Here is a 27347-nt window from a genome sequence, read left to right on the forward strand (position 1 = left end):
AAAGAGGTGCAGAGTCCCTGGAGGTTAAAGAGGTGCTTTTGGGCAAAGCTCTGTGGGTCAGGGAGTCATGGAGGCTCTGCTGTGTCTAGGGTCCTTGGCCGGGCCACAGCCGTGAGACCCTGGTCGGGGGGCTACAGACACACGGCCCAGTGCGGTAATAGTCCTCGATGGCTGACCCGGAATCCGTGTGTCTTGAGGAAAACAATGGCTAAGGGCTGATACCTCTGCGTGTGTAGGACCAGGGGCAGGAGTGGGGGGAACAGTGACCCAGGAGGAGGGAACAGCATGGGCACAGCCTCGGAGCTGGCAGAGATGTCCGTAGCATGGGGGAGACTGAAAGAGGTTCCACATTGTTGGAAAGGGTCCTGCAGGTGGAGGTGGAGGCCCCTGACTGGGACATGGGGGAGGTGGGGCCCGGGCCTCTGAGGATGCTGGGTGGTCAGGCCTGTATCCCAGGAGCAGGGCGTTGCCACCCAAGTATCTCAGTTAGATTTGCATCTTAGGAAAGCTCCTCTGGCTGCGCGTGGGACGTGACCTTGAGGAGGTCAGAGCAGAGGCGGGAGGCCCCTTAGGAGGCCGTGCCTTCCTGCCGGAGGGAGACACAAGAGGCGTGGGCCAGGTGGTGGACACTATAGAAATGGAGAAGGCGTAGAGGCAGGGCGTGTGGAATAGTGAGGATCCACCAGGCTCTGTGATTGGTCAGAAGTGGGCTGTGCCGAAGACGCAGCATCCTGAGCGTGTGACCTGGGGGCTCCTGGGTGCAGCGCCCTGAGCCTGGAGCACCGGGACGAAGGGTAGGGCCCCCTCTAAGGCAGGGGGAGTTTGCAGCATCTGTGGGGCAGCCACGAGTCCAGTGGCCGTCGGGTGTGTGAGTGTGAAGCTCAAGAGAGAGGTGACCTGAGAGACAGGCATTAGGCGTCTGAAGCTGGCCGAAGGGGGCTTCCTGAGGGGTATGGAGAGGGGGGAGAAAAGTCTGGAATGGGACTGCAAGGACACCCACCTTTAAGGGAGGGGCAGGGGACAGAGGAAGGTGGTCGCCCTGGCAGTGGGGGCTGTGGATGCTCCGGAAAATGAGGGGTCACAGCAGTGTCATGGGAAGGTCACCTAAGCGAAGGCCTGGAGTCGCTGTGGCCTCGGCAGGAATGGAGACTTGATGGCGGCTGGAGAGGTCTGGGGAGTGCGCTGGTTGCTGGACACCGGGGTGAGTGCACAGCTTGGGAGCTGTCTGTGCTGGGCTGGGCGGTGGGGAGCCTGGGGCTCTGGGTGCCTTCAAGGGGAGAGGCTGGCGTGGGCTGGAGTGTGGAGGAAAATGCAGGAGGTGCTCGATCAGACGGTGGGGCAGGGGCCGTGCCCAGCAGGCAGGATCCCCCCACCCCCACCCCGTGGAGGGAGGTGCTCCCTCCGTCTGCCTGGAGGGACAGGCAGAGGCCGGGCGTCCGGCTTGTTTTGGCTTGAGTGGTGGGCAGAACTGCCCAGCCTGTTCTGATGGTTTGGGTTTTCCCTGAAGCAGGAGGTGAGCTGAGCGAAAAGGGGGTGGGATCCTGGGCTGGAGGAGAGCGAAGAGAGGCTGAGACGGTCACTGGGGGAGGGCAGAAGGTGGAAAGGAGCCCACGACCGCCGGAGTACGGAGAGAACAGAGCTGGAAATGGGGTGCGGGGGCACGCCCTCGCCTTCGCTTCATTCCGTCTGTCTGTCCTTGTTACGTTACCCAGGACTGACGTGGGCTCGCGGTTGCTCTGTTCTCTGTGACCCTCAGGAACTGTAAAACGCGACGTCCCTAGGCTCTGGCTCAGTTCGGCAGAGTTCCCCGTTAAGCAGCATTTGGGGGTCTCCGCGGGTACAGCCCTCCCTCTGTGGGTGTCGCCTGACCTCGGGTCGGGTAGCCTTCAGGAGCCTGGTTAAGGCAGCGCCCGGCGGCCCCCGGGCAGCGAGCAGAGGGTGGGCCACGAAGGCCTGTCTTGTTTGCCGCTGTTTGTCCTTGTAAGATGGTATTTATCACGCTGCTCCAGGCAGATGGTGCTTCGTGGGGTACAGGCTAAAACGCATTGTGCTGATGCATCCTCGCCCGCGGGACCCTCACAAACTAGACAAGACACTTTCTGGCCCGAGCAGTCAGCTGTGCAAGCGCTTATTATTAAACGTCACAGTAATTTTTTTTTTATTTTTTCAAAGCAACTCTAAGGTATTTGAAGCAGAACTTTGGAAGCCAGAATGAAATTATTTCTATTTAAGGTTCTTTTCAAAAGTTGCATCTCGGGCTTCCCTGGTGGCGCAGTGGTTGAGAGTCCGCCTGCCGATGCAGGGGACGCGGGTTCGTGCCCCAGTCCGGGAAGATCCTACATGCCGCAGAGCGGCTGGGCCCGTGAGCCATGGCCGCTGAGCCTGTGCGTCCGGAGCCTGTGCTCTGCAGCGGGAGAGGCCACAGCAGTGAGAGGCTCTCGTACCGCAAAAAAAAAAAAAGTTGCATCTCAAAGCAGAGAGTTGGAATTCCTTGATCTGGCTGGCATTGAAGGACAGGGTTAACACCTGGGGAAAAACACCACTAATTCTGTAGTGCAGATGTAGAGGTAAACTTGGCTTACCTGTCCTTGATCATCTTGACTGTGGCGCGTTAAGGCATGAGGGGCTTGGAGGTGGACTGGCTCCAAATCCTGGCAAAAAGCTTCACTTCGCTTGTGCCTTGACTTGCTTTGTGATTATTTTCTCCCCGCGTGTGGCTTGTCTTTGTTGTCTCAGCAGAAGTTCTTTTGAAGAGCAGGAATTCTTCATTTTGATGATGTACAATGGATCCAATTTTTTTCTTTTACAGATTTTGCTTTTGGTATCATATGAAAGAAATCTTTGCTTAGCCCGAAGTCACAAGTATCTTCTTCTAGATGTTTTATAGTTTTAAGAATATAAGATCTATGATCCATTTAAAGTGAATTTTTATATAGGATGTGAGGTATGGAAGGAATTTTATTTGGTGCTGGCCGAGGGGGCACCTTTGTCCCTTGTTGCAAATTGGTTGACCATATATATTCAGGGTAATCCGTTTAAGGTGGGTTTCTGCCTACTTGCTTTTGGAAAACAATGCTAACAGCTGTTTAGGTAATAGGTGTGGCATTTTCCAGTGTTCAAAGTGTTATCCAGTTCTCTTTTCAATTAGATTTTGAGCTTTATTGCAGCCCCTGGAGGTATTTGACAGGAGTATTATTTCCTCCATTTCATTCAGGAAGGGGGAGTCCCCCCTGGTAGAAGTAGTCACTTAGAGTCAGAGGCAGAGGGGGGCGTCCCAGCCAGGGTCAGAACATTTAAAATCCAGGACCTTTTCCCAATCGCATATAGATGAGGGTGGGCTGAGGCCCTGGCTTCCCACCAAACTGAATTTTAATTCTAGCTCAGCTCAGTACTACCTGTGTGATCAAGGGGCAAAGTAATTAACATCCCCATTGTCAGTTTCCTTGCCTTCCTGCACAGCTAACTCCCTGTAGGAGGTCTGTTGGAATTAAAGATAAAATATACACTGGTGTAGCACAGCGGCAGAGCATGTATTAGGATCTATCATTATTACCATCACTCTTATTTTCTGCAAGTGTGGGTTTTCTAGAAGATACAGAATGTGAATATAGGAGATAAAGTTACTAAAGAAGAAAGTGATTCCAAGTTCAGGGACCTAGATAGACAGGCAGTCACTTCTGGAATGGAGCAAAGGCAGTCATTCTCATTGTTGAGTGTGGCAGAGCTACAGTGAATTTGTGGGTGGGGGATTCTTCTGGGGGCACAGGTCTTCATTTGCTAGGATTTCCTTTGGGTAAAGGGGAAAATCACATAAAAGCTTAGTACAGTATAGGCGTTCGTGAGCAAGCATTGAATGTTGGCTTCCGCTCATATCACTTCTATTATGTGTCAGGATATCCATGTCAACACATCTCCACTGTTTGTGGATCAGAGGCTGTGTTTTTTCCCCTCAATTTTTGTTGTGTTTAACCATCAGCTTCTCATCAGGAAAGTGATCTTTGTTTTTTTGGTATGTGTGTGGTTTTTCAAAGTAATTACAACTTCGTGTGAAGATTTGCCAACTGCCTTAGGCTCAACGTTCTTCTTTGTTCTTGGTTTGCAGGGTGCAGCGCTGAAGTACTTGCCAACCATTGTCAACGATGTGAAATTGGTATTTGATCCCAAAGAGCTCAGGTAAGGAAGCACCCAAGGCGAAGGCTTCCCGTGTGCCACGCTTGGCCTCCTTTTGAGGGCGGTAGTTCACGGGATGCTTGGGTTGTCTCATGTCCACATAGTTCAGTGCCCTGACTCTTTCTGGAACATGTTCTAGTGATGGTGTCTGTGACATTTTGCTCATTATGTCTTTATGTGGAAAAGGTGTCTTCTATCAACAGTCACAATATTTTCTTTAGAAGATTATTTATAGCCTCATGCATACATAATACAAATTGGGCATTTTGCATCCTTTAGACTTTAAAATTCCATAAGTGGTTCTTGGGTTTGGGTTTGGGTTTCAGCACCTAAACGTTTTGACTCGGGAGCTTTAATATTGGTGTCTCACCTCCTCTACCTCATTACCATACAGCTTCTTTCTGGGGGCTCCTGCCCAAGGGCTGTGAGCCTCAGACAGGAGCCGCAAGTTGTCAGCTCAGGTTATAGTAAAATGAAAACCAAACCAAAACAAACTCTGGGCAAGCTGGACACTGGCTTTCAGGTGGAGGAGTCAGGCTGGGGACCGAATCCTTCCTTTCACCTTCCGATTTTGCCACCGTCCCCATCCAAGCTCGGTCTCAGTTGTTTACTGTGCAGATGTCACTGCATTTGGGAAAGAGGTGTCACGAGCAAGTGGGTGCACAGCCTCTGTGACCCCAGACATCCGCAGCACAACCCTCGTCTGCTCCTTGTTTGGGTTTTGATTTAACGTTTGACACAATAAACTTACCTGCAGGTGGTGGCATCTCTTGACCAGCCAGAAAAGTCCACCTAAATATTAGTAAAGGGTCACCTGTCCATCGGGTGGTTAAGCGGAATGAAAAACGGTCACCCTTCTGTACTTTATGTCCACCATAGGTCACTCATGCCCTGGAAGTGAAGGGTGAGGGGCTTTTGGGAAGCTGCTCTCCCCACGAATCATCACGTGTCTGATGTGCCTGAGGATTTAGTGTCCTGCGTGGACACATTTATTTTTGCTCCCAGGCACTGGCAATACTGGTTATAGTTTAGCAGGTTCTAAATGAGAAAAGGAGGCACAGATGGGCCCACAGGCAACAGGTCTGCCCTCCCGGGTCTCCGTGTGCTCTGTGCCTGCAGCCCGGCTCTCAGGCAGTGGTCCAGACAATGGCGATATCCGCAGCCCCTGGGAATTTGCTGCATCTTGGGTTCCTTCCCAGATCTTCTGAATTAGGAATTGGGGGCGGGGCCCAGCTCTTTGGTTTTAATGATGCCTCCAGACACTTTCAATGAATGCTGCTGTTTGAGAACCTCAGGTCTGGAGAAACAGAGGACGAGGGGGGAGCTGCAGTTGGGTGGGCCATGGCCATACTCTGGGCCTGTCCTCCTGGGGCATGGGGACCAGGCCTTTGCTCACTAGAGGGGTGACGTCCATGTTCACAACGGGCGCTTGTGCCTTGTGCTTGGAGATCTGGGGAAGACTCCCTTCCCCAGGACCGGTCCCATCTGCTCTTGGGCCCTTGACTCTGCGGGCGTGGGTTCCTCTTCAACACCTTACCTACTGATTTTTTTAAAAAATGACATTGAAAATCATGGATGTATTTTTCCCTGTTTAGAAAATTGAGTCATGTTTTGATGAAACAGAAGAGATCACAGAGGAGAATAACTCAAAGTTAATTCCACGAGGATCTGGATCTTCCTAGTTATCTTTCGTGTGCCAGCGTGTGTGCACACACACTAACACACACGTCCATACACCCCTAAAAGAATTCAGCATTACAGTTTTTATTTTACAGTCGACCCCTGTGCTGAAGACATCTTGTTTTCCCACATCAGGAAGGAGACTTCTACCCCATCACCATAATCTACTGTTAGAACAGTTCTGTCACCCCAGTAGGATTCCTCGTGCCCAGTCAGAGTCATTGCCCACTCCCACCCCAGCTCTAGGCAACTACTGACCTACTTACTGTGTGCATAGATTTACCTTTTCTGGGCATCTCCTATAAATGGAATCGTATAATATACGTGACCTTTTGTGACTAGCTTCTTTTCACTTAGCGTAACGTTTTCAAGGTCTGTTAGTGTCAGGATTTCATTCCCTTTTATGGGTGGATTGTGTGGATCTGCTGCATTATGTTTATCCATTCAGCAGTTGATGGACGTCTGGGTTTCTCCACTTTTCAAGTGTTATGAATAACGTTGCTATGATTCATATACAGGGTCTTGTGTGGATAAATATTTTCATTTCTTTTGGGTATATACCTAGAAGTTGAAATGCTGGGTCGTATGGTAACTATGTTTAACATTTTCAGGAACTGCCAAGCATTATTCCAAAGTGGCTGCCCCGTCTTGCATTCCCACCAGCATGGTATGAGGGTACCAGTTTCTTCACATCCTAGTCAACACTTGTTACTGGCTCTCTTTCGGATTATAGCCATTCTGGTGGGTGTGAAGTGAAAAATAACATTCTAAAGCATCATTCTTTTGGAAGAGATTTTGGCCCATATTGTATAATGGGCCTATTCCAACATTCTGGTAGCATCTAATGACCGTTCACTGAACTTGCGTCTTGGTACTGTCTTGTATCCCACTGGGTCATTTTACAGTATTTCCAGCGTCTCTTTTCACTTGTGTTTTTCCTTTTATAGCAAAATGTTTACTGATTTCATCCTAAATGTTCCCGTGGGTTTGCTGACCATTCAGAAGCTATATTGCTTGATTGAAATAATTCACAGCGACCTCTTCACACAGCATGGTGAGTGAAACCCTGAGAATCCTTAAATTGTCACATTTGTCATTGTCTGTAGACCTCGCCCCGTCTGAATTCTCTCTTCTTTGTCGAAAGGAGTGGGGAGTGGCTTCCCTGGTGGCGCAGTGGTTGAGAGTCCACCTGCCGATGCAGGGGACACGGGTTTGTGCCCCGGTCCGGGAGGATCCCACATGCCGCAGAGCGGCTGGGCTCATGAGCCGTGGCCGCTGAGCCTGTGCGTCCGGAGCCTGTGCTCCGTGATGGGAGAGGCTGCGGCAGTGGGAGACCCGCGTACCAAAAAAAAAAAAAAAAAAGAAAGGAGTGGGGAGGTTGCAGCCAATTAAAACAGCTCCATTACAGGACAGGAAGATTTAGCCCTTACCAGAGAATGGTAATTGGCATATACTGTAGGTAATAGATCATTGAAGAATGAAGGCACAGACCTTGTAGTTCGGAATTTAGGTGTACACCAGAGCCCTAGGACAATCAGCATACATTGTAGCCTGTAAGATGTGCGATTATCTACCCTGGGGAGGCAATCACTGTCCTCCATTGAGATGATTGCAACAAAAAATTTCAAATTTTCTTTAAATGTAGAAGTCATGGTTATGTCTTAGCCTGAACTTTGCATTCTGTGACAGGGTTTCTTCAAACCCTGCTCAAAGGAAAAAGAATTTCAATGATTCCTCAACTCATTTATCCCGAGGAACACCTCACATTTCCACACGTTATCTCCCTACCCTTTTAATTAATCACTTTCTTTCTGTTTGGACAGATTGGATTAATATTTTACACTTGTCAAGAAGTTTTATTGAAAGCTTAAGACCTTTGCATAATTCCACAACCTTCCTCACTTACTGGAGACAAATGTGAAGACTGTTGAGTGACATTCTGATGGAGAGGCATACATTTATTCTATTCCATTTGTGTCTAGACGTTTGGCTGTTCTGTTCATTTTCTTTTGTCCTCACGTGTGGTGTTGTTTCAGGGCTGGAGCAGCTCAGTCCTGAGATGTCCCTGTTGAGAACTCAGTGTGTGTCTGGATTAGTCCTTTGTACCATCTAGACTACTGGACCCTATGTTTTTAATCTTATTTCTTGATTTAACTTTATACAATTCACTGGAGTCTGCACTTATAGCTAAGGCTTATGTCAAGAGGAAATGTTAAGACTTCATTTGGGTGGGAGTGTTCTTCTGGAGAAAACACATCAAACCAAGGAGGGAGTAGCTTTTTGCAGCCCTTCCAAACAGACATCTCTTTCTCACTTGCATAAAAGAAAGTCAACTGTGTCGCCGTTATTTGGGACTCAAAGCCCATGAATCTTCTTAAGCCAGTAATCCCAGCCATCAGTATTTCAGGCTCTTCTTGGAAGGCTGGATATTGAATGGCTTATTCTTTAGGTGTCTGCTAAAGCTTGGGACTTTGAGACTCCAGGGAGGCATGAGGCGATAGGTGGAGATGTGGCTTCATTGTTTCTTTCCATATTGACTAAACTTTATACCACAGTAGGTGAAATCCCCTGGAAGTTTTATATCTGGGTCTTATTAGGTAGCTTACTAATATCTCTCCTTCCAACCATCCAACCCCAAGACACGCAAAAACACACACCACCACGACCACCACCATCACCATCACCATCACCATCACCATCGCTGCCACCACCAGTGCCTTCACTGAGCTAACAGTTATCAAAAAAATAACAGTTATCACGGATTAACTGTGCTTGGCTTTTATTGACTGTTGATACAGGGATGACCTTCTTGAGGACATATTACATACATTTCAAAATTTCTGTTGCAAAACTTTGTTCCACGTCCTTTGAATAAGGACCTAAGGCATAAATGGTTCAACTAAAAATCTTTAAAATAGATCTTCTTAAGGAGTATATTTCAAGGAAATGTTTTCTTCTATGGACACTTTATTTCTTTAGCTAGTAGATAGCTTGAAGGCAAACTTAGTATTTATTTTTGCAAATTATATCAGCCGTTGTATTTGGCAGTTGTGATTCTCTTTACTGTGCTCCATTTCTATTTTCACTCCTGTTCTGTAAGTCTTTTATCATAGACTGCCTTAAGTCTTGTTTTGGAAATAATGCAGCATGCAAATAAATATTTAGCTTTGTTTGACGGGGTCTTGTCAGGATGTGTAACATTTTGGAATTATTAACTTAGTATCTTTCTAGATACTGCAAAGGTAGGAATTTAATCTTAATAGTCAGTTGCACCCAACGTAGTAAAGGAGATTGTAGGAAATATATGAATCCACAATTATCACGGGCAACGTGAGCCAAAATTAGCCTGAAGCTTCATGTCTTACAAGCAGTTCTAGAATTGTCCAATCAGTCGACATTGTCTAAGCCATAATCTTCAGTGCAAATGTACTTCCAGACGCTCACTGGCTGCCTGGAAGCATTTCAGAATGCGTTGTCCAATGTGAAAATGGCCCCGCTTACAGGCTTGAGTTTTAAGAATGTTTCTGGGTGAAGACAGCAAGGACAGCCCAGATTTTTCTCATCTTTAGACTCCCTGCTTCTTCAAAGTTACCCAGAGCCGTCTTACCTCCTTGTCAGGAAAGGTTTATCACTGGAAATCATCCAGTTGGTCTGTTCTTACGAAGATGTCATTACTTGTGCAAAATATTCTGTGCCACATTTGGTATCAGTATTTAAAGCCAAACCATTTTCTGGTGAGATATGATGGCTGTGATTTTCTTGCCTCATTCCATTTCTTGTTAATTTGTAAAAAAATGCAGTTGTCCGTGTCCTCTTTCCTGATCCACGTGGAATCAGTCAAACTAACTCCCTTCGTGTCTAGATTTCTGGAATGTGCTACAACTAGGTTTAGCTGCACAAGCTACTGGGTGTGCTAGACCGTCGTCAGTGTTCTCTGGGGGATGTGGCCAGAGCGCATCCCTGTCTGGCTCCTCCGGTTCCTCTGTTGGGCTCCGGGGCACGTCTTTGCTCATCAGCATGTGTGTTGCTTCACTCCTAGAAGAGACTCACTTTGTTGCTTTGCTCTGAAATGTTTCTTTCTATCTCCCTCCAATATCAAAGTTATTGCGTCGTTTTGAGAGTCTTACTTTGATGGAAGTGGGAAGCTGATCTGGGTGCAGTGAGGCTGGCAGTGAGTTCTGAAGCTGCCATTGCTCCTCTGCAGGAAAGCCTTCCCGTGACAGGTTTGGGTCCCAGCAGGCCAAGGCTTCCAGGGCCCTGGTTGGCTCAGCCTGGCTCCTCTTCTGTCCTCTTTAAGGACCAGAAGACTGAGGGTGCATCCCGCTGGGTTTGTTAGGCTACAACAGGAGATGCGTCTTTTGGCAAATCGGGTTGTGTGTGGCCCCAGCTAGTGTGGACACCACAGCTGCTGTCACTGCCGTCTGTTCCCAGCCGTGCCAGCTGTAAGGCTCCTTCTGAATCAGGACCTTGCAACTCCCACTGCCTCTGCAGCCTCCACCCTGGTCCGAAGGAAATGAGAGTTCTTGACAGAGCTGTCCTCCCGCTGCTCATTTCCAGTTGCCATCCTAAGAAGTCGTGCCTCCTTGGCAGAACCTGGAACACAGTTGTAGCTGCAAGGGTGGCTGTGGATTTGAGTTCTGGCTTCTGTGCTGGGGAAAGAGCTCAAAATGTAGAACCCCCCCCCCCCCCCCGAATTTGAGAAGCCTGTTCAGAAGATGTGTGTTTACCTGGCCCTCCTGCACGTCTGCCACAGTAGATTACTGACCATGCCAGTGGTCCAGCCCCTCGGCAGGTGTCCAGCGACTCAGAGTGCATGGTTGGTTGCCAGTCACATTAGCTTTTTCTCTGAGGACATGTCTCTCTCCCTTTGCTTTGCTTAAAAAATAAAATGAATGACTGGTTTGCATCATTTCTCCTGTAAATGATTTTACTGCCTCATTAATAAAGAACTACGCATGTCGGAAGCCCTTGCTGGGATGAGGGCAGGCAGCTCACGAGAGGATTGCGAGTGTGTGTGGGCTCTGTGATCACATTGCCTGGGTTCAGATCCTGCCTCTGTTACCTGCTAACTCAGTGACCTCGGGTAAGTTACCCTCCAGGCTTCAATTTCTCCAGCTGCCCTTTTCTTCTTGCCTCCGTTACGTATCTTGAAGATTAATACATATGTGGTACTGAGATTTACCCTGAGTGTTTCGTGAACATTCAAGAAATGTTAGCCATGTCTTTTCATTTTTGTTGAGGATTCATTAGAAGAATGGCCGGTGAGACCCTGCCCTCGTGGCGGGGTGCGGGGCTATCATATCAAATATGGGGCAAAAGAAAATAGACCTGGACCAAATACTGGAAGGGATTACATAGCGAGCTTCCTCCGAGAGGTGCTCTGATCGCCCTGCATAAATAAAATGTCCCCAGACACACTGCCCCTGGGCTCCTTCTGCCACTCCCCACAGCGTGCAATCATGGCCTGGTTTTACTTCTTGGCTGGCTTGTTTTCTCTGGTCCTTCCTTAAAATGAGAGGCCTTGGAGCATGGCCTTCTTGCTCATCTTGCTGTTCCTCCATCGCTGGTGCCTAGAACAGTGCCTGGCTCACAGTGCATATTTATCTCATGTTCAAATGCAGCACTTCTTTCCCCAGGGAGCGGTGCAGAGAAGGAAGCGTGACATGCATATGTAGTTCCCTCGATCTGAGGGAGGAGAGGTCTTGTGTTCACACGGGGAAGCTGGCTGTCTCTCCCCGTCTGGGCTCTGAATGGATGGATCACGGAGCAGGAAGGAGGTGTCTTTGAGGAGGAGTAACAGAAAGAGATAAGTGAGAGAGTTAAGATACGGAGGGTCATCTGTGAGCAGTTTTATAAAATTAAGATCGTCGTCTTCTCTTTTTTTTTTTTTTTATATGATTGTATCTACCCAGGAAACCATCTCTGGCCTCCCAGGCAACTGCTTTGGGGTCTCTGGTGTCCCATCCACTGTGCTGAGGTCTGGATGCAGATGATAATTATGATAGTTAAATAGCGTTGAGCTCTTACTGTGTGCCAGGGGCCATGGTAAGCCCTCATCTATCTATCTATCTATGTTAAATTTTTATTGGGGTATAGTTGCTTTACTATGTTGTGGGGCTTTTTTTTTTTTTTTTAAGATTGTCTTCTTTTTGCCTCTGATTTTATTATTCCTCTGTTTTGTGGAAAGATGAAGTGGCAGAGGGGACAGCTCAACTCTACCTCTGGACTCAAGATAGCTCTTTGTTAAAATTACAGAAAATTTTAAACATATAGGAAAATGAGGAGAAGAGTGTAATGAACACCTCGCTGGGCTTCAGAACCTATCAAGTCATGGTCTTGTTTTTATCTCGATGCTCCTCCCCCGGATATTTTTCTTTACATTTATTTTATTGAAGTATAGTTGCTTTACACGGTTGTGTTAGTTTCTGCTGTACAGCAAAGTGATTCACTTATACACACACACACACATATACATTCTTTTTTTTTTTTAAAGAAGATGTTGGGGGTAGGAGTTTATTAATTAATTAATTTATTTTTGCTGTGTTGGGTCTTCATTTCTGTGCGAGGGCTTTCTCTAGTTGTGGCAAGTGGGGCCCAGTCTTCATCGTGGTGTCCGGGCCTCTCACTCTCGCGGCCTCTCTTGTTGCAGAGCACAGGCTCCAGACGCGCAGGCTCAGTAGTTGTGGCGCACGGGCCCAGTTGCTCCGCGGCATGTGGGGTCTTCCCAGACCAGGGCTCGAACCCGTGTCCCCTGCATCGGCAGGCGGATTCTCAACTACTGCGCCACCAGGGAAGCCCCTACATTCTTTTTCATATTCTTTTCTATTATGGTTTATCACAGGATTTTGAGTATAGTTCCCTGGTCCTACACGGTGGGACTCGTCGTTTATCCATGCTTTATATCATAGCTTGCATCCACTAATCCCAAACTCCCAGTCCATCCCTCCCCCTACCCCAGATATTTGGAGGCAAATCCCAGCCTTCACAGCATTTCATGAGGTTGTCTTTTCAAATGTAAGTTTGTAGTCAGAGTAACTGGCATTGTTTCAGGAAATGGAGGATGTGCAGAGGGTGGATCCCCACGTTGGAGCCCGGAACCCACCTTGGCTGTCCTGGCTCCTCCTCTCCAGCTGAGGTGAAGGACTTGGGCTCATTATCATGCTGTGTGCGGACAGCCAATGAATGGGCGGTAATGGCTCCAAGCACTGTTTGGAGATGTGACTTGACTACTTGAAAGCTGGTTAAATAGATTATGTGCTTCACAAAAAAGATGACTCTTGCATGTAATCTGCAGCATGGAGTGAGCAGATTTTCAAAGCAAGTTATGAAGAGACAGAAAGGTCAGAGCTTCATAATTTGTACATTTGTAGCTTTGTTCCCATGTGATTATATTGTTGCCCACGTATCTAACAAAAGCTGTGAAAATTAAAGCTTAAATCCTATTATAGAAATGAAAATTTTCAAATAATTAAATTAAAATAGACACTAGGACACCAAGGTTTGGGATTTATGCCCACACAGATATTTTACATTAATGTTATAGGAATTGGAATAAAAGAAATCAACCTTAGATACCATTAACTTTTAAATTAGTCAGGAGCATTGGACATCCTTGCAAGAAGCCTTTCAGCTGAGATGGGAGTTGTGCTCTTACCCACATGGGCTGCTTTCTGCTGCAGTCCTTAACCTGAGACCTTGGGAAAGCTCATTCCAGTTAACGCTGAATTCCCTTGCCTTTCAAGATCTAGCCTTTCCGTATTCTCATATTCAAAGTGACCAAAGCAATTGACAGATTTCCTTTAGAGCTTACTGTCTACTTACCTTGTGTCATAAGTTTGTTTTTGCAGAATAGTGTAAGATGTGGAGAATAAAGATTTGAAGATTTAGTGGTAAGACAATCCCTTTGTAGTCTTGATAGTAGTTTAGTTTAATACTCTTGGTGGATTACTTTGGTTTAAGCTTACTGTTCATTGGGGCCACCTTGTTTTTTATTTTTTCTCTGATGTTTGGAATCTAGCAGTGAGTAGGAATGGAAAATGTGCCATTCCTTCATTCTCGGGCCATTCCTGTAGCTCTTTCCTTCCATATAACAAGTAGGCTCCTTTTACACAGTGTTCATCAACCTCATAAAACTTCATTTGTGTTCCATCTTTTTCTTTTTTCCTTTAACATCTTTATTGGAATATAACTGCTCTACAATGTTGTGTTAGTTTCTGCTGTATAACAAAGTGAATCAGCTATTTGCATATGTATATCCCCATATCCCCTCCCTCTTATGGTTCCCTCCCAGCCTCCTTATCCCATCCCTCTAGGTGGTCCCAAAGCATGGAGCTGATCTCCCTGTGCTATGCAGCTGCTTCCCATTAGCTATCTGTTTTACATTTGGTAGTGTATATATGTCAGTGCCATTCTCTCACTTTGTCCCAACTTACCCTTCCCCCTCCCCGTGTCCTCAAGTTCATTCTCTACGTCTGTGTCTTTATTCCTGTCCTGCCCCTAGGTTCATGAGAACCATTTGTGTTCCATTTTTTTTTTTTTTTTTTTGCAGTACGCAGGCCTCTCACTGTTGTGGCCTCTTCCGTTGCGGAGCACAGGCTCTGGACGTGCAGGCCAAGCGGCCATGGCTCACGGGCCCAGCCGCTCCGCAGCATGTGGGATCTTCCCGGACCGGGGCACGAACCCGCGTCCCCTGCATCGGCAGGCGGACTCTCAACCACTGCACCACCAGGGAAGCCCTGTGTTCCATTTTTGAACAATACAGAGCTCCTTAAAAATGTAGGCCTGGAGAGCTCAAATAATTTTCCTCATTCTTATTTTCAAGGTGAATGATTCTTCAGTTGTCAAGCAGAGTAAAATTCTCCTTTTTAATGGTGGAAACATTAGTTACAGCAGCTCTTTAAAATCTGAGGGCAAAGGCCCAGATGCCTATTGGGGCTAGCTAGTAGGAATTAGCAAAGTCAGATTTCTAGACCGTTTTCACTGTGATTTGATCCAAGATTTTATATCTCTAAAAAAATTACCCTGTCAATCAATTTGTTGTGCTTTAAATCGTAGAAAGAAAAGCTGTGTGTTTAATATAGGCCTATAGTAAAATATACCTTCTTAATGCTTTGGATCGATGAATAAATCAAAATAAAATCTCCTGAGCTTCTCCACTGTGGAGAATGGAGAGGTATTTCTCTTACTAAAAGGGTTCTTAAACCCAGACGTACTCTGTAGTAGTTTTTGTTAACTTGATGGATGCTTTTCACAGAAAGAAAAATTGGGGTTGGGACCCTCATATGCCGTAATTACTTAATGTACCACTCATATAGCATTCTGGAATACTTTAATTAGAGAGTTGTGCTGAAGACTTCTAATGAACGTTACCAGCTGTGAACCCCAAAGTTGCTTAATTCTTTAAGTACTGATGGAATATGAATACAATTTTCTCCTCTTTTTTTTCATGCCCTGAGAAAATTTTAATCTTTATCTGTAAAGTACTGTACCTTTTTTCATCCCTCATTCTGTATATCACTCTGTAGCTTTCATTATATGTGTTTTTGAAAAGATCATTTGTTAAAACAGTGCAGCCTTTTTAGAAATGGCTTAATGAATCTAGGAGGGTGAACTCAATTTCAGTTTCTTAATTATATCCATTCCAATTCCATTGTAATTTGTTGAGTACCTACCATGTGCTCAGGACTGTGGGTTAGCAAGTTTGATTCCTTTGAGAATGGCTTCAGAGCCATCAGTTTAAAAATGCATAATTGGAAAAGAGTAATTTTCTTAATTTACAGATAACGACCCAGGAGTTAAGTAGCAGGTCTTAGTCTGCAAGTAAAATCCCAGGCAGGGAGCTGTCCACCACCGTGGTGCTGATTAGGGAGTTGTCTTGTTACAAATCCACCCCCTACTCTTTTCATAAGCTGTTTCACATCCAGCATAAGAGTTATGCATTCTGAAAACTGCATTCACTTCAAGTGCCATATGGAACACGATAAAGTACAAGTATGTGAATAAATAAACACATAAATAGATTAAACATAAATAAACCATGTAGTGTTGTGTTCATGTGCTTATGGAGTTTTCATAGCCTTTTCTCTTCTCTTTCTGTGTGATCATATTGGCAGTGCTAAGTTCCTCAGGGTGTAGTTGCTCTAACCTTTATCATAGTGTGTTGGCTCTCTGTTCTGCACCCACCTCTGAGTGGACTCCTGTCCCTGTCGCTTGATACTGGGGACATGAGAGCAGTCTTAGAAGAGGCTGCCTTGGTTGTCCCATACCCAGTCACGCTCACATTGGCACTGGGACGGCAGGTCTCTGAGTCTCCCCAGTTCATGGTTCCTTCCCGGCCCCAAGCTTAGCTCTGTATGTGCACCGTGTTGCGTACAGAAACTTGCCTGGGACAGTTGGAGGAGCCCCAGGTCAGCCTGCAGTCTCCTATGTTCTCCTTCTAGACCCTACTTTTTTCTGTTGCGTAAACTCCTCCCTGAGGGCACAGTCCTTCCCTCAAGATGGAGCGGACAGACCATATGATTTTGACGTTGTTTTTTTAACTGTAGAGCTCAGTATGGGGGCAAGCAGTAGAGGAGTGTGTGCTGGGCCACACTGGCCAAAACCTGTGTTCTTGGTTAGCTTCACGCTCTTGGGTAAAAGCATGCACACGACTCCCCAGCTCTGTTTTCCTCTCTTTGTTTTCTCATCCTCCACGTGGTAAGATTCTGCCCAAGGATAGGCAGACCCGTCGAATTCCTCCTCTCAAATGTACCAAGCCACCTCCTTAAATGCATTTCCATCCAGAGGATAGATTCCTGGTCTGACCAGTACTTTCCACACTATCTTCCCTGGCATTTTGTTTGAGTCTTTCTAATATTTTCATCTGCTTTTAAATGGGACTCATTTTAGACTTTTCTCCATTGATTCTTCTCCCATTTCTTTTTTCTGACAAAGTATTTATTATGATGATACTAGTGGCTGGTTCACCTCTGTGATTATACTTCTCCAAACTACAGGATACAAACTATCTGCTGCCCCACTCCGTTCTTTCAACAGATGACACACTTTTTACGAGGCCCGGTGGGTTCATCCAGAAGATGTGTCTTTGACCAGCTTCTTTTTCCTATTGTTCCACAATCTGTATCTTGCCATGTTCACTTCCAATTTCCAGGATACTTTTAATTGCTCTGTCACTCAATTAAAATTTTGTGACATTGGGTACCTCAGAGCTGACAGGCAGATTATCTTATTTCTGATCATTTCAGCACTGAGCCAAGTGGTGCTGAGAATCTTCTTACCAGAATACTTACAGAGGTACTACCTGGAGGTAGGAATCGAAACACAGTGCCGGGCAGTTGTATTTACTCCATTTTACAGACAAAGAAACTGAAGTTCAGAAAGGAGAACTGACATACTTAGGGTTACTTGATGTGAATTGATCCTCCTGGTTCTGCTCATGATCACAGCTTACTTAAAGTGAATGAAAGTAATTCTTGGAAAAGTTTAATCTGCATTAGACCTGTAAAGATACCTGAGTCATACATGTTGACACACACGTGCACATGCGTGGGTCAGAGGAGCTCTGGCTTCAGGATCAGGCATCTGACTCTGGCTCAGCTGCTTCCTGGTCCCTATTCTGGCTCCTGGCTCCCACATCTGTAAAAGTTGGACACGAGTAGATTGCTCCCGTGATCCCTTCCATTGCTGGCTCTGTTTTCTTTATTTCTGGTGTTTAAAGATTTGCATGGAAGGAGAGAATTATTTGAACAAATCGAATCATGTGGGTGCCGAGTTCTTAGATCGTTGAAAAGTAAGACGACTGTATAAGACGAATAGCAAACCTCCCCCATTTGCGGGGCTCGTACTGTTTAACTCGCATTGAAAGCGTTCATCTGGGTCTCAGTTCTGTGTAACAGGCTCAAGGTTATTAAATGCACTTTATGGATCATTTGTTTAATGTAACCAAACTAAAAACTAAGAAGCACATTATTTAGTGTTCATAAAATGAAAGTTTTAAATGGACAGATTCATTCTTGTATTTGCATCTTGCTTTGATGTAGAGCTGTAATGGAGTTATAGACGGATATTCTGCTTGGACATTTATAAGCTGATAATGCCTGTTGAATACCTTTTATAAAGATTAATATTTTTTACTCTGTGCCCATTACCAGAGCATTAATCATAATGGCTTCAGCCTGCACAGCTGAGGATGAACAGATGTGCAATCATTGCTGTCTGTAATCATAGTGGATCACACTGGGAAAGGGGGTGCGGAAGGCTGGCTGGTGTGTTGCAGGACCTCTGATCCCCACGGCTGATTTGCGTGGAGTCTGAGCCCATGGGCTGCCTGCTCCGGGCTGTCAGCATTCCCTTCTGTGCACGGCAGCGAAAACCAGGACAACCCAACCGTGCTGGCTGGTTTTCGCTTGCTTGTGGGGTCAGGCCTGTGCCTTGACTCAGACTACCAGGCACTGATGAGGCCTGCAGTCCTGTACATGTGAAGAGGATCTGACAGGAGGAAGCTGTGGCCTTGATTCTCCTTCCAGAGATGAACACTGGTTTATTAAAATGAGAAATCGCACAAGAGGTCTGTAACATCTGCTTCCTAGCATACTCCGAGACTGCGCTGTCCAACCGAGTTAGAATGCCAGCTACGTACGTAATTGATAATTTTATACAGTCCACAGTAAGAAAAAAAAGTACAAAGCAGTTGGTGACATTAATTTTAATAATATATTTTATCTGAAATATCATGTCAACATGACTTTGATCTAAATAGGACAACTGGCATGTTTTACATTCTTGATTCATACGAAGTCTCTGAAATCCCATGTGTTTTTCACATTTATCCCCATCTCAATTTGGATGCTATATTTTCATCACAGATGCTTGATCTTAACATTTAATATAATTTACCAGTGAAAAGTAGACCTACGTACCCAAGTTGTTCCCGTTGTTCCAAACAGTGGTTAACAATAACTGAATCAGATGTCTTTTTTTTCCATTTAAGTTAAAATAGTGCATAAAATTAACTGAAATGGAAAATTCTACTCCTCAGCTGCTAGCTACATTTCAGGGGTTCACTGGCTACCCTACTGGATAGCAAACTCTAAGGCATTAGTTTTCTGTGTGTACTTTGTTGAAAAGGCTGACTGCATAATAGTATTATTTCTGTGACTGTTACTGACAGCTGCTAGTTACTGAGTGCTTACTACTTGCCAGACACACACATTATATCATCTAATTCTCACAGTAAACCCGAGGGGTTAACAATATCAGGCCTATTTTGCAAAGAAGGACAATTAAGGATTTTAGAGAATTTAAGTCACTCGCCTGAGATTCAAGGCAAAGAGTGAGCAAGGTGGATTTTATGATTTCCTGTGTGCACGGGTAAACTGAACTTTAGTGAGGCCAAAAGGCTGTTCCAAAATCAAAAAGACTGTTAGTCCCAAACTCCCACTTTGTCCCTTCCCTCTCCCTCTCCTTTGGCAACCATAAGTTTGTTTTCTATGTCTGTGAGTCTTAGGATTAACAGAAGTACACTACTATGTATAAAATAGGTAAACGACAAGGACCTTGTGATAAGCAATATCTTGTAATAACCTATAATGGAAAGCAATCCGAAAAAGGTTAGATATGTGTATAACTGAATCACTGTGCTGTATACCGGAAACTAACACATCATTGTAAATCAGCTCTACTCCAATTAAAAAGCCAACAAACAAAATCGAATAGACCCAGGTTCCTGGACTTGCAGTCAGGTATTTGTTGCAGCTGTTTTCCATGTGTTTATCTATGGGTAGTTTATTTGAAATGTGTTTTCTTTTTAAAATATAAGGGTTTGTTTGTTTGATTGTTTTTCTTTCTTTTTTTTTTCTTTTCTCTTTTTTTTCCTTGAGTGGGGGGATTGTCAGTTTCCTGGGCCATCTGTTTTGAACAAAATGGGACAATTGGCACAAATCATGCTAGAGAAATGACATTCTGTTCATGGAGAAGGGTATTCAGGACGCTGAGTTGGGACACTCAGAATATGACAGGAGATTCCTCTTCCTTGGATGCTTTAAAACAGCTCATTGCAGGCGTGAGTGTGTGTGTGTAAGTGTGAGTGTGTGGTGTGAGTGTGTGTGGTGTGTGGTATGTGTGTGTGTGTGGTGTGAGTGGTGTTTGTGTGAATGTGTATGGTGTGTGTGGTGTGTGTGTGAGTGTGGTGTGTGAGAGAGTGTGTGTGTGAGTGTGTGTGGTGTGAGAGTGTGTGTGTGTGTGTGTGTGTGTGTGTGTGAGTGTGGGGGGGGTAGTAGCTTCCTCTGTGCTCTTAATTTTTTGTCTTGACTTACAATAAAATTTTGGGATCTTTAGTGTTATTCCAAACTTGTGTCCCACTACTTCTTGAAAAACAAACTGGAAGGAGCTGAAATGCAGAGTGGGGACGTCCTTTGTAGAGTGAGGTTTGTTTTGCTTTGGTTGGGGGCTGCTGGGTGGCTGGGATGGCACCAGGAGGTGGACCTGCTTCTCACTGCAGACTCTCCTGTGATAACCCGCACCTGTAATCACAGTGACCCCAGACCACCGCTCATGTGCGGGTGCGAGCACACACACGCTCACACACACGTGTGCCCGTGCGCCTGAACGCTGCTGTCCGGATCGGCTTGGACACCATCCAGTGAAACTGAGCCACCAGAAAGGCAGGAGCGATCTTGCTATGGTTGCTTTGTCCCTCTGGTGTCTTCCTGGGATGCGACGGGGCAGCCCTCGGCTGCAGGTCCTTCCTCGACTGATAGGAGCAAAGTGCTAGGTTTACGCATGAAAAAGGACAAAAAGTCCTATGGACAAAAGTCCTGTGCAGCAGCTGTCCTGCTGGGAAGAGCACGCTTCTCCGCACGAGCACATGCATGCATGCATGCACACACACACGGTTGCACATGTGCTTGAAGTCACTGCACACACATGTGCACGCATGGACACACACACTTCCACTGTCAGGTCTTAGTGTATGTGTGAGGGCTACTCCCATGGATGAGAACAAGACCTCTGCTCTCACGGAGACTGTGTCCCAGGAAGGAGAAACAGGTCACAGAGCTAGTCGTAATTTCCAGCAGTCCCAGAGCTGGCACCTGAGGCCTGCCTGTCCCCAGGTCCGTTGGGGGGCTGAGCTGGGGCCTGCTGATCACGGCTCACCAAGAAGGTGGGTGTGTCAGCTTGGGCTGCTTCCAGCTTTGGTCCCTGCGGCCGCTGCAGGACTCTGGAGCGTTGCCATTCTTCCTGTGGGGACCTGGGACGTATTTCTGAAGGCGCTGCTGCCCTGTGACCCTCTGTCTTTGGAGGCCTGCGTGAGATGCCTGGGGTGGTCCTTGTGCCTGTAAGAAAAGCCCAGGCAAGAGGCTGCTCCTGCCTGGTGATCTGGTCCCGTGATGGGCGTGTGGTCAGGGGATGGGGCCCTGTCCTGGGGCCGGCGGTGTGGTCCTCCACACAGGAACGTTGGACCCTCACAAAGTCCTGCTCGTGTTGTCTTGTTTCATCCTCTTGATGAAGTAGGCTTATCCCCATGAACCGCCTTTATCGTGACCAGCCAGAGATGGGGTGGGTTATGGCATTAGAGCTGCAGTTGTTCTATGGATGTTGACAACATCCCACGTGTAAATACTGTGGGTTCATCTGAAGGATTATAACAAATGGGTTTTTTATGTTCTCAGGCTAGGAGAATGAAATGTCTCTAAACGTGACAAAATGGTAGTGAAGTGTCCAAAAGTTTGGTGTCCGAAGCCTCAGAAGAGGCTGGATAACAAATGCACAGAGCGATCACAGACCCCTGGGCTGGGTGGAGGGTGGGCGCTCCCACCAGGTAGCCAAGGATGGCTGATAGCATCTCTCCCCGGGGAAGATGGACAGGGCGGCCATCACTTCCCTCACCCTGGAGTAATTCTGACAGATGACACCAACACACTCAGTTACTTCTGAGAACGGTGAAGTCCACACCTGCCTGTCCAGCGTGACAGATAAATGAGGCCATATGGAATGGACTTTGGCCAGGGCATATGGGTTGCCAGGGCCTAAAGAGCCATTTCTGCAAGCTGAGTCCAGAGCTGTGTTCCCTGATCCTCTAGGGCTGTTTGTGGACACACGCTTGCTCCCGCACTGGCCTAGCAAGCCCACTTGGCCTTCTGCCGCTGTTGGGTCCCTCCCAGGCTTGCTTCAGACATGGCTTTGCTAAGCCTCCGTTGTCATGTTGTCCTTGGTCATGTGGTCAGGGTCTGTTTTTACCTGCTCAGCTCTTCGTGGCTCTTACTTCTCCCACTGACATGTCTTAGAAACTAGACTTATCCCCAGAAGAGTGGTGGCAGTGATAGGCGTGACCACGCGGACAGGGGTGGCCGAGGACTCACCCCCCGTTGAGGTCACACTGGGTGATGTGTTTCAGGTGGGAGGGAAAGAGGACTCATCCTGGAGATGTCCTGCCTGGGACCTTGAGGCTGAACACAGGCGGGGCTGCAAGCAGCCAGCTTTGCCAGGGGACCTCTCCTGCCCCTTGGGTGCTGGGAGCTGGGAGTGTAGCCCCTACTGTGGATGTCGTGCTGTGGTTGGAAGGTCAACAGAGCTACTGGGGCGGATGTAACTTGCGAACGTCAGGATTGTGTAGGAAAGACATTGGATTTGGGATGCTTGTGGAGTTCGTGTATGCAGTGGGTCAGCATTTTGGGCAACTGCATTTTCAGGCTGGGTTCACTGCTCGTGGTCATTTTCCTGTGGCACGTCCCTTGGACTGGCTTTGTCCCTGGGCGGCTCTCTGATGCCTGGGCTCCCCCATCCCCTCCACGCTGGCAGCCCGTCTCGGCTTGGGAGCACTTCCATCACAAGTTCAAGGGGCTGTGGCATTCAGAGAGATGCTCTCCGTGGGGTCCTGTGTTCACCCTTGGCGTCACAGGAAGGGTTGGGTGGGAAGATAAGGGAATCGTGTGACGGCCCGTGACATCCAGGAGCACCAACGTGGAGAGACTGCCTGGTCCCCATGGGACAGCGCCGCCTCCTTGTGCTGTGCTCTCACTCCCTCACCTTCGGCGACCCCTGACGACATAGTCATCCAAGCCCGGCTGGCCCCTGTCCGGAGATATGCAGCACTTCAGCATGTCTGCGTTACCCCTGCCTATGTATTGGTTACTGTAATGGTGACATCAACAAGTAAATGCATATACTCATATATTCACTGGACAAAACTCAATCTGGAAAAATGGAGTTGCTATCAGTTCCTTTTCTAGAGATTAAATCAAAATGGAGCTTGAAAAAGCCTTAGCGTGAGCTTCCTACATGGGGTCCCCTGGAGGGCAGAGGAGCGGAAGGGCGTGTGCGGTTTCTGCACCTCCCCCTGAGCTGCCTCGCGCCTCCAGCCCCATGCCTTCTTTATCGTGTACTTCTTGGGAAAGTCTTCTAAGCAAGTCTCTGCATACGTTCAGGAACCATTCTGATGTTGCATGCTTATTTTTTCCTTATATTCAGAAAACTCAGGAAACATTAATGCAAAACTTGCTTTTAGGTATCATTAACTTTGGAAGTCCTAAAGTGTAAAATTCTAAAAACAAGCACAGGATATTTAAAGTTCCCGAGCTCTGCTGTCTTTTCTCTCGTGCACTGCATTTTAAAGGGACCTACAGCGGCTGGGCTGGTTTCACCATACAGAACTGGCGTTGTCAGCAGACAGTTCACGTTGGGGGATGGATGGTGCTGGAGTTAAACAGGATTTCCCAACAGGAAGAGACAATTAGTAATTGCATTTCATCTCGAATCTTATTTGTGTCTGGTTCATTATTTTTCTTTGATTTTTCTGAACATTCTTTCTATTGTCCTATCTAAAAAACAAATGAAAACCCAAGTGATCTTTGATCCTTAGACCGCAGTGTGCCTTTATTTCACAGCCGTGCTTTCCGGAGCCGTGTCTGTGCTCCTATTTTCGTCTTCTCATCCCACTCCAGGAAGCTGCCTTGAGAAGGACTCCATCTGCTTTTATTTATTTCTTCTTTAATTTTATTTTTTTTCGATCTTTGGGCTGCACTGCACGGCACGTGGAATAGTTAGTTCCCTGACAGAGATCGAACCTGCGCCCCTGCATTGGCAGCGTGGACTCTTAACCACTGGACCGCCAGGGAATTCTCCTCGGTGTGCTTTTTATTGTCACATCCCAGGGCTGTGCTTTTCTACCCGTTCTTGCCACCATATTTGGCCACGCTGGCCACCTGCCCTCCCTTGGTTTGGGTGATGTCATTCATCTCTGCGTCAGCCCACATCTTTCCTCGCTCCATCTTCTGTTCTAATACCAACATCCTGACTGCTGTTCACAGTTTTCCCTTCTCATTCTACACATTCCTCTTCGATGGTCTTATTCACATACTTGGCATTTATTATGGTCTAGGGCTGTTGCTTCTTCAGTCTGTAAGGCTGGAAATCTCTAAGGTCTAGAACCCTCTCTCCACGTGCCTACTAGATGAGGCCGCTTGGAGGTCCAGCAGCAACTCAGATTCAACGTGTCCAGAACCTGGTCCTTTTCTCTGCCCTTAAGCACCCTTCTGTCCCCAGTTTCCTCTCCTTGGATGGCATCACATGGTGCCTTGGATGAACTTGTCACGCAAACGCTGGGTGCTGTGTTTGACTCTCCTTTAGTCCCCACCCTCCTCTCCACTTCATCACCGGCCATTGTGTTCAGCCTGCCTCCCGTTTGCTTTTGTTCAAGGCCTCTTCTTTCAAACTTGCCACTGAAGCAGGAGGTCAGGCCTTTACTGTGTCTTGCCTGGACCATTGCATTAGCTAACCTGTCCAGTAATGAGCCTCCCATCTCCACTGCCCTACCTGGCGCCGTCACGGCTGCTGTCTCTGGCCTTTTGATCTGATCATGTCCCTTCCCTGTCAGCATCTTCCAGTTCTCCACCTCTTTCTGTCTCATCCATCACGTTCAGGATGAAATCCAGCTGCCCGTCTGGTCTTTTATTCTGCTTCTCCTCTCCCCACCCTCCTGCACTGTGCATGTGGCTCTGTGAATATGTCATCTGCTCCTGTCTGCTTGACTTTGTGACTAGGGTTCCTTTTCCTGGATGGCCCCCCCACTTTGTGGGAAATTCTGATTCCTCTTCCCAGCAGGTGAATGTATTACCTCCTCAACTTTCACCTCCAAGGTCAATACCTGCTCCCCACCGCCCCCTCCCTCATTAGCCCAGGGGTCTGGGAGACCAAAGAGGGGCTGGGGCTCTTCATCAGTATCTGTATCACATCATAAGAGCAAGTACCCTGTCCTGAGCATCTCACCTGTGCCAGGCCCAGGCCTTCTTGCCTCACCTTGCAGGAGTACACTGTACCTCAAACCTGTGAGTAGCTAGTGCCACTGTGCCCATGTTAGCAATGAGGAAACTGAGGCTCAGAGAGGTAACTAGCTCTGCCCGAGATAACCTTGCAAGGAAGCCAGCGAAATTTAAACCCAGACAGCCTCACTCCAGAGCCTGAGCTCTCAGCCCCCTGCAGACTGTCCCTCTGCAGATGTGAGCCCAGCAGAAAGTTGTCCCTGAGTGGGTAAACATTAAGTGGGGAATTTAGTAAGCTATGAACCGGCCAAGCTCAGGAAACTTCGGGAGGTATATGGGAGCAGGAAGGAACCATGTTCTGGTCTTCCTAGGAAATAATAAGAAGAGCTGCAATTCAAATCATTTTTGTTGTAACAAGTATTTCTTCTAAAGTTGCAAATCAGTAAATTTACAGTTCAGCACAGAAAATTAGTTAAAAACTCCAGCATGCTTGTTGGCATTTGTGTCTATGTACATAGTGTTGGATATATGTGAATATGTATTTATATGTTTGTGAACTATCGTTGTATATTTACATGGTGACACACACACATATGCGTGCACACGTGAGTGAATTATTTTATAAGAAAACAAGTGATTTCCTCCCAGTCAAGTAGTCTGACCCCCTCCAGATGTCAGTTTCACATTGCAATGCAAATGTAACATGCAGTGTCACAAGCTAGGAAAACAAGCTTCTAGCAAGTGGAGTTGCATCTTGGTGGGTCTCCTGCTGACTGGCAACCCGGTGTCCCCTGCAGACTGCAGAGAGATCCTGCTTCCCATGATGACGGATCAGCTCAAGTACCATCTGGAGAGACAGGAAGATCTGGAGGCCTGCTGCCAGCTGCTCAGCAACATCCTGGAGGTTCTGTACAGGAAGGACGTGGTGAGTAATGGCGGGGCTACCTCTGTGGACCCTGCAGCAAGTGTGGGCCTGTGATCCCCAGGGGCCCCAGCCTCCCAGGACCAAGTCATATTTGATTCAGTTAAAAAAGTATGGCCGGGGGCTTCCCTGGTGGCGCAGTGGTTGGGAGTCTGCCTGCCGATGCAGGGGACACGGGTTCGTGCCCTGGTATGGGAGGATCCCACGTGCCGTGGAGCGGCTGGGTCCGTGAGCCATGGCCGCTGAGCCTGCGCATCCGGAGCCTGTGCTCCGCAATGGGGGAGGCCACAGCAGTGAGAGGCCCGCATACAGCAAAAAAAAAAAAAAAAAAAAAAAAAAGTATGGCCTGAATTTTAAGGGTTATCCTTTCTTTTTCTCTCTCTAGAGTTGCATCCTCAAATTATTTTTTACTTATGTGTAAAGCATGATGATTATATTACCACGTGTGCTTTTCAGCACTGAAGATACTGTTTTATGTTTGTTTCCTATGACTTCTCAGCTAAGTGACTCCCAAGACTTAGATTTGATATTTAAGGTCAAAGGCTTTGATATTAAAAATTAGAAATAAACAACAGGAGGCTAATTGCCTACTTTCTTTCAATTATTATTTTATATTTAATAAATAGATAATATTATTATTTTATACATGCACATAGTAGTTGTTGGTTGTTTTAAGTGCGTCCGAGAGTTTTGAGAAGAGCAGTTCTCTGCCCCTTTTCCTGGGTTCCTCCCCCCACAGGCAGTTTTTTCCTGTGCTTTCTTGGCTGTTTTTTTTTAAATGGTATTTCCTTTTGCATTTCTCAATTGTATGCTTATTCCACTGACCTTCTGTCTTAATCAAAAGCTGGTGCAAGCACATATGGAAACATCTGACCCTATGCTTCCGCGACCCCATTGTACCCAGCACATTCATTTGGGCACACGTGTGCACACACATGTAAAGACATTGGTTCTCCAGGTGTGTCTGGACAGGTGTACAGGGCCATGTCTGTCTCTGCCTCTAGCAGTGTGTCTGCCTCTAGCAGTGGCCAGATGGGCCAGGATTTTAAGTCGGCAGGACTTGCTCTTAGCTCTTCCCCACGTGACCTCCTGCCACCTCCCCAGTCCACACACACACACACACACACACACACACACACACATGCGTGTGCACGCGCATGCACGCACCTGTCCTGCCCACTTCCTTGCTGCACCTGCTCATTCTCTCAGAGCCTGGGTGTTGCCCTTGAAGAAGGAGATAAGGTAAAGTAATTCATTGGGATGGTGGCTGCATCCGCTCTTCCCGGGCTTTGCCTTTGAAAGGTGTTGGAAGCCTTAAC

The 27347-nt window shown here is 47.0% G+C and overlaps 1 protein-coding gene across 4 annotated transcripts in view; it reads left to right on the forward strand.

Moving 5' to 3' along the window:
- Positions 1 to 27347, forward strand: part of DOCK1 (dedicator of cytokinesis 1) — a 522558-nt gene that overhangs the window by 170582 nt on the left and 324629 nt on the right. For all 4 annotated transcript variants that reach the window (XM_012531578.3, XM_033420738.2, XM_033420739.2 and 1 more), the window contains exons 24-26: positions 4103 to 4173; positions 6798 to 6904; positions 25904 to 26031. In XM_012531578.3, coding sequence (XP_012387032.1) covers positions 4103 to 4173; positions 6798 to 6904; positions 25904 to 26031 — 306 coding nt within the window. The remainder of the gene's footprint in view (positions 1 to 4102; positions 4174 to 6797; positions 6905 to 25903; positions 26032 to 27347) is intronic.

Source organism: Orcinus orca, chromosome 14 (genome assembly GCF_937001465.1).
Source record: "Orcinus orca chromosome 14, mOrcOrc1.1, whole genome shotgun sequence".
Taxonomy (NCBI): Eukaryota; Metazoa; Chordata; class Mammalia; order Artiodactyla; family Delphinidae; genus Orcinus; species Orcinus orca.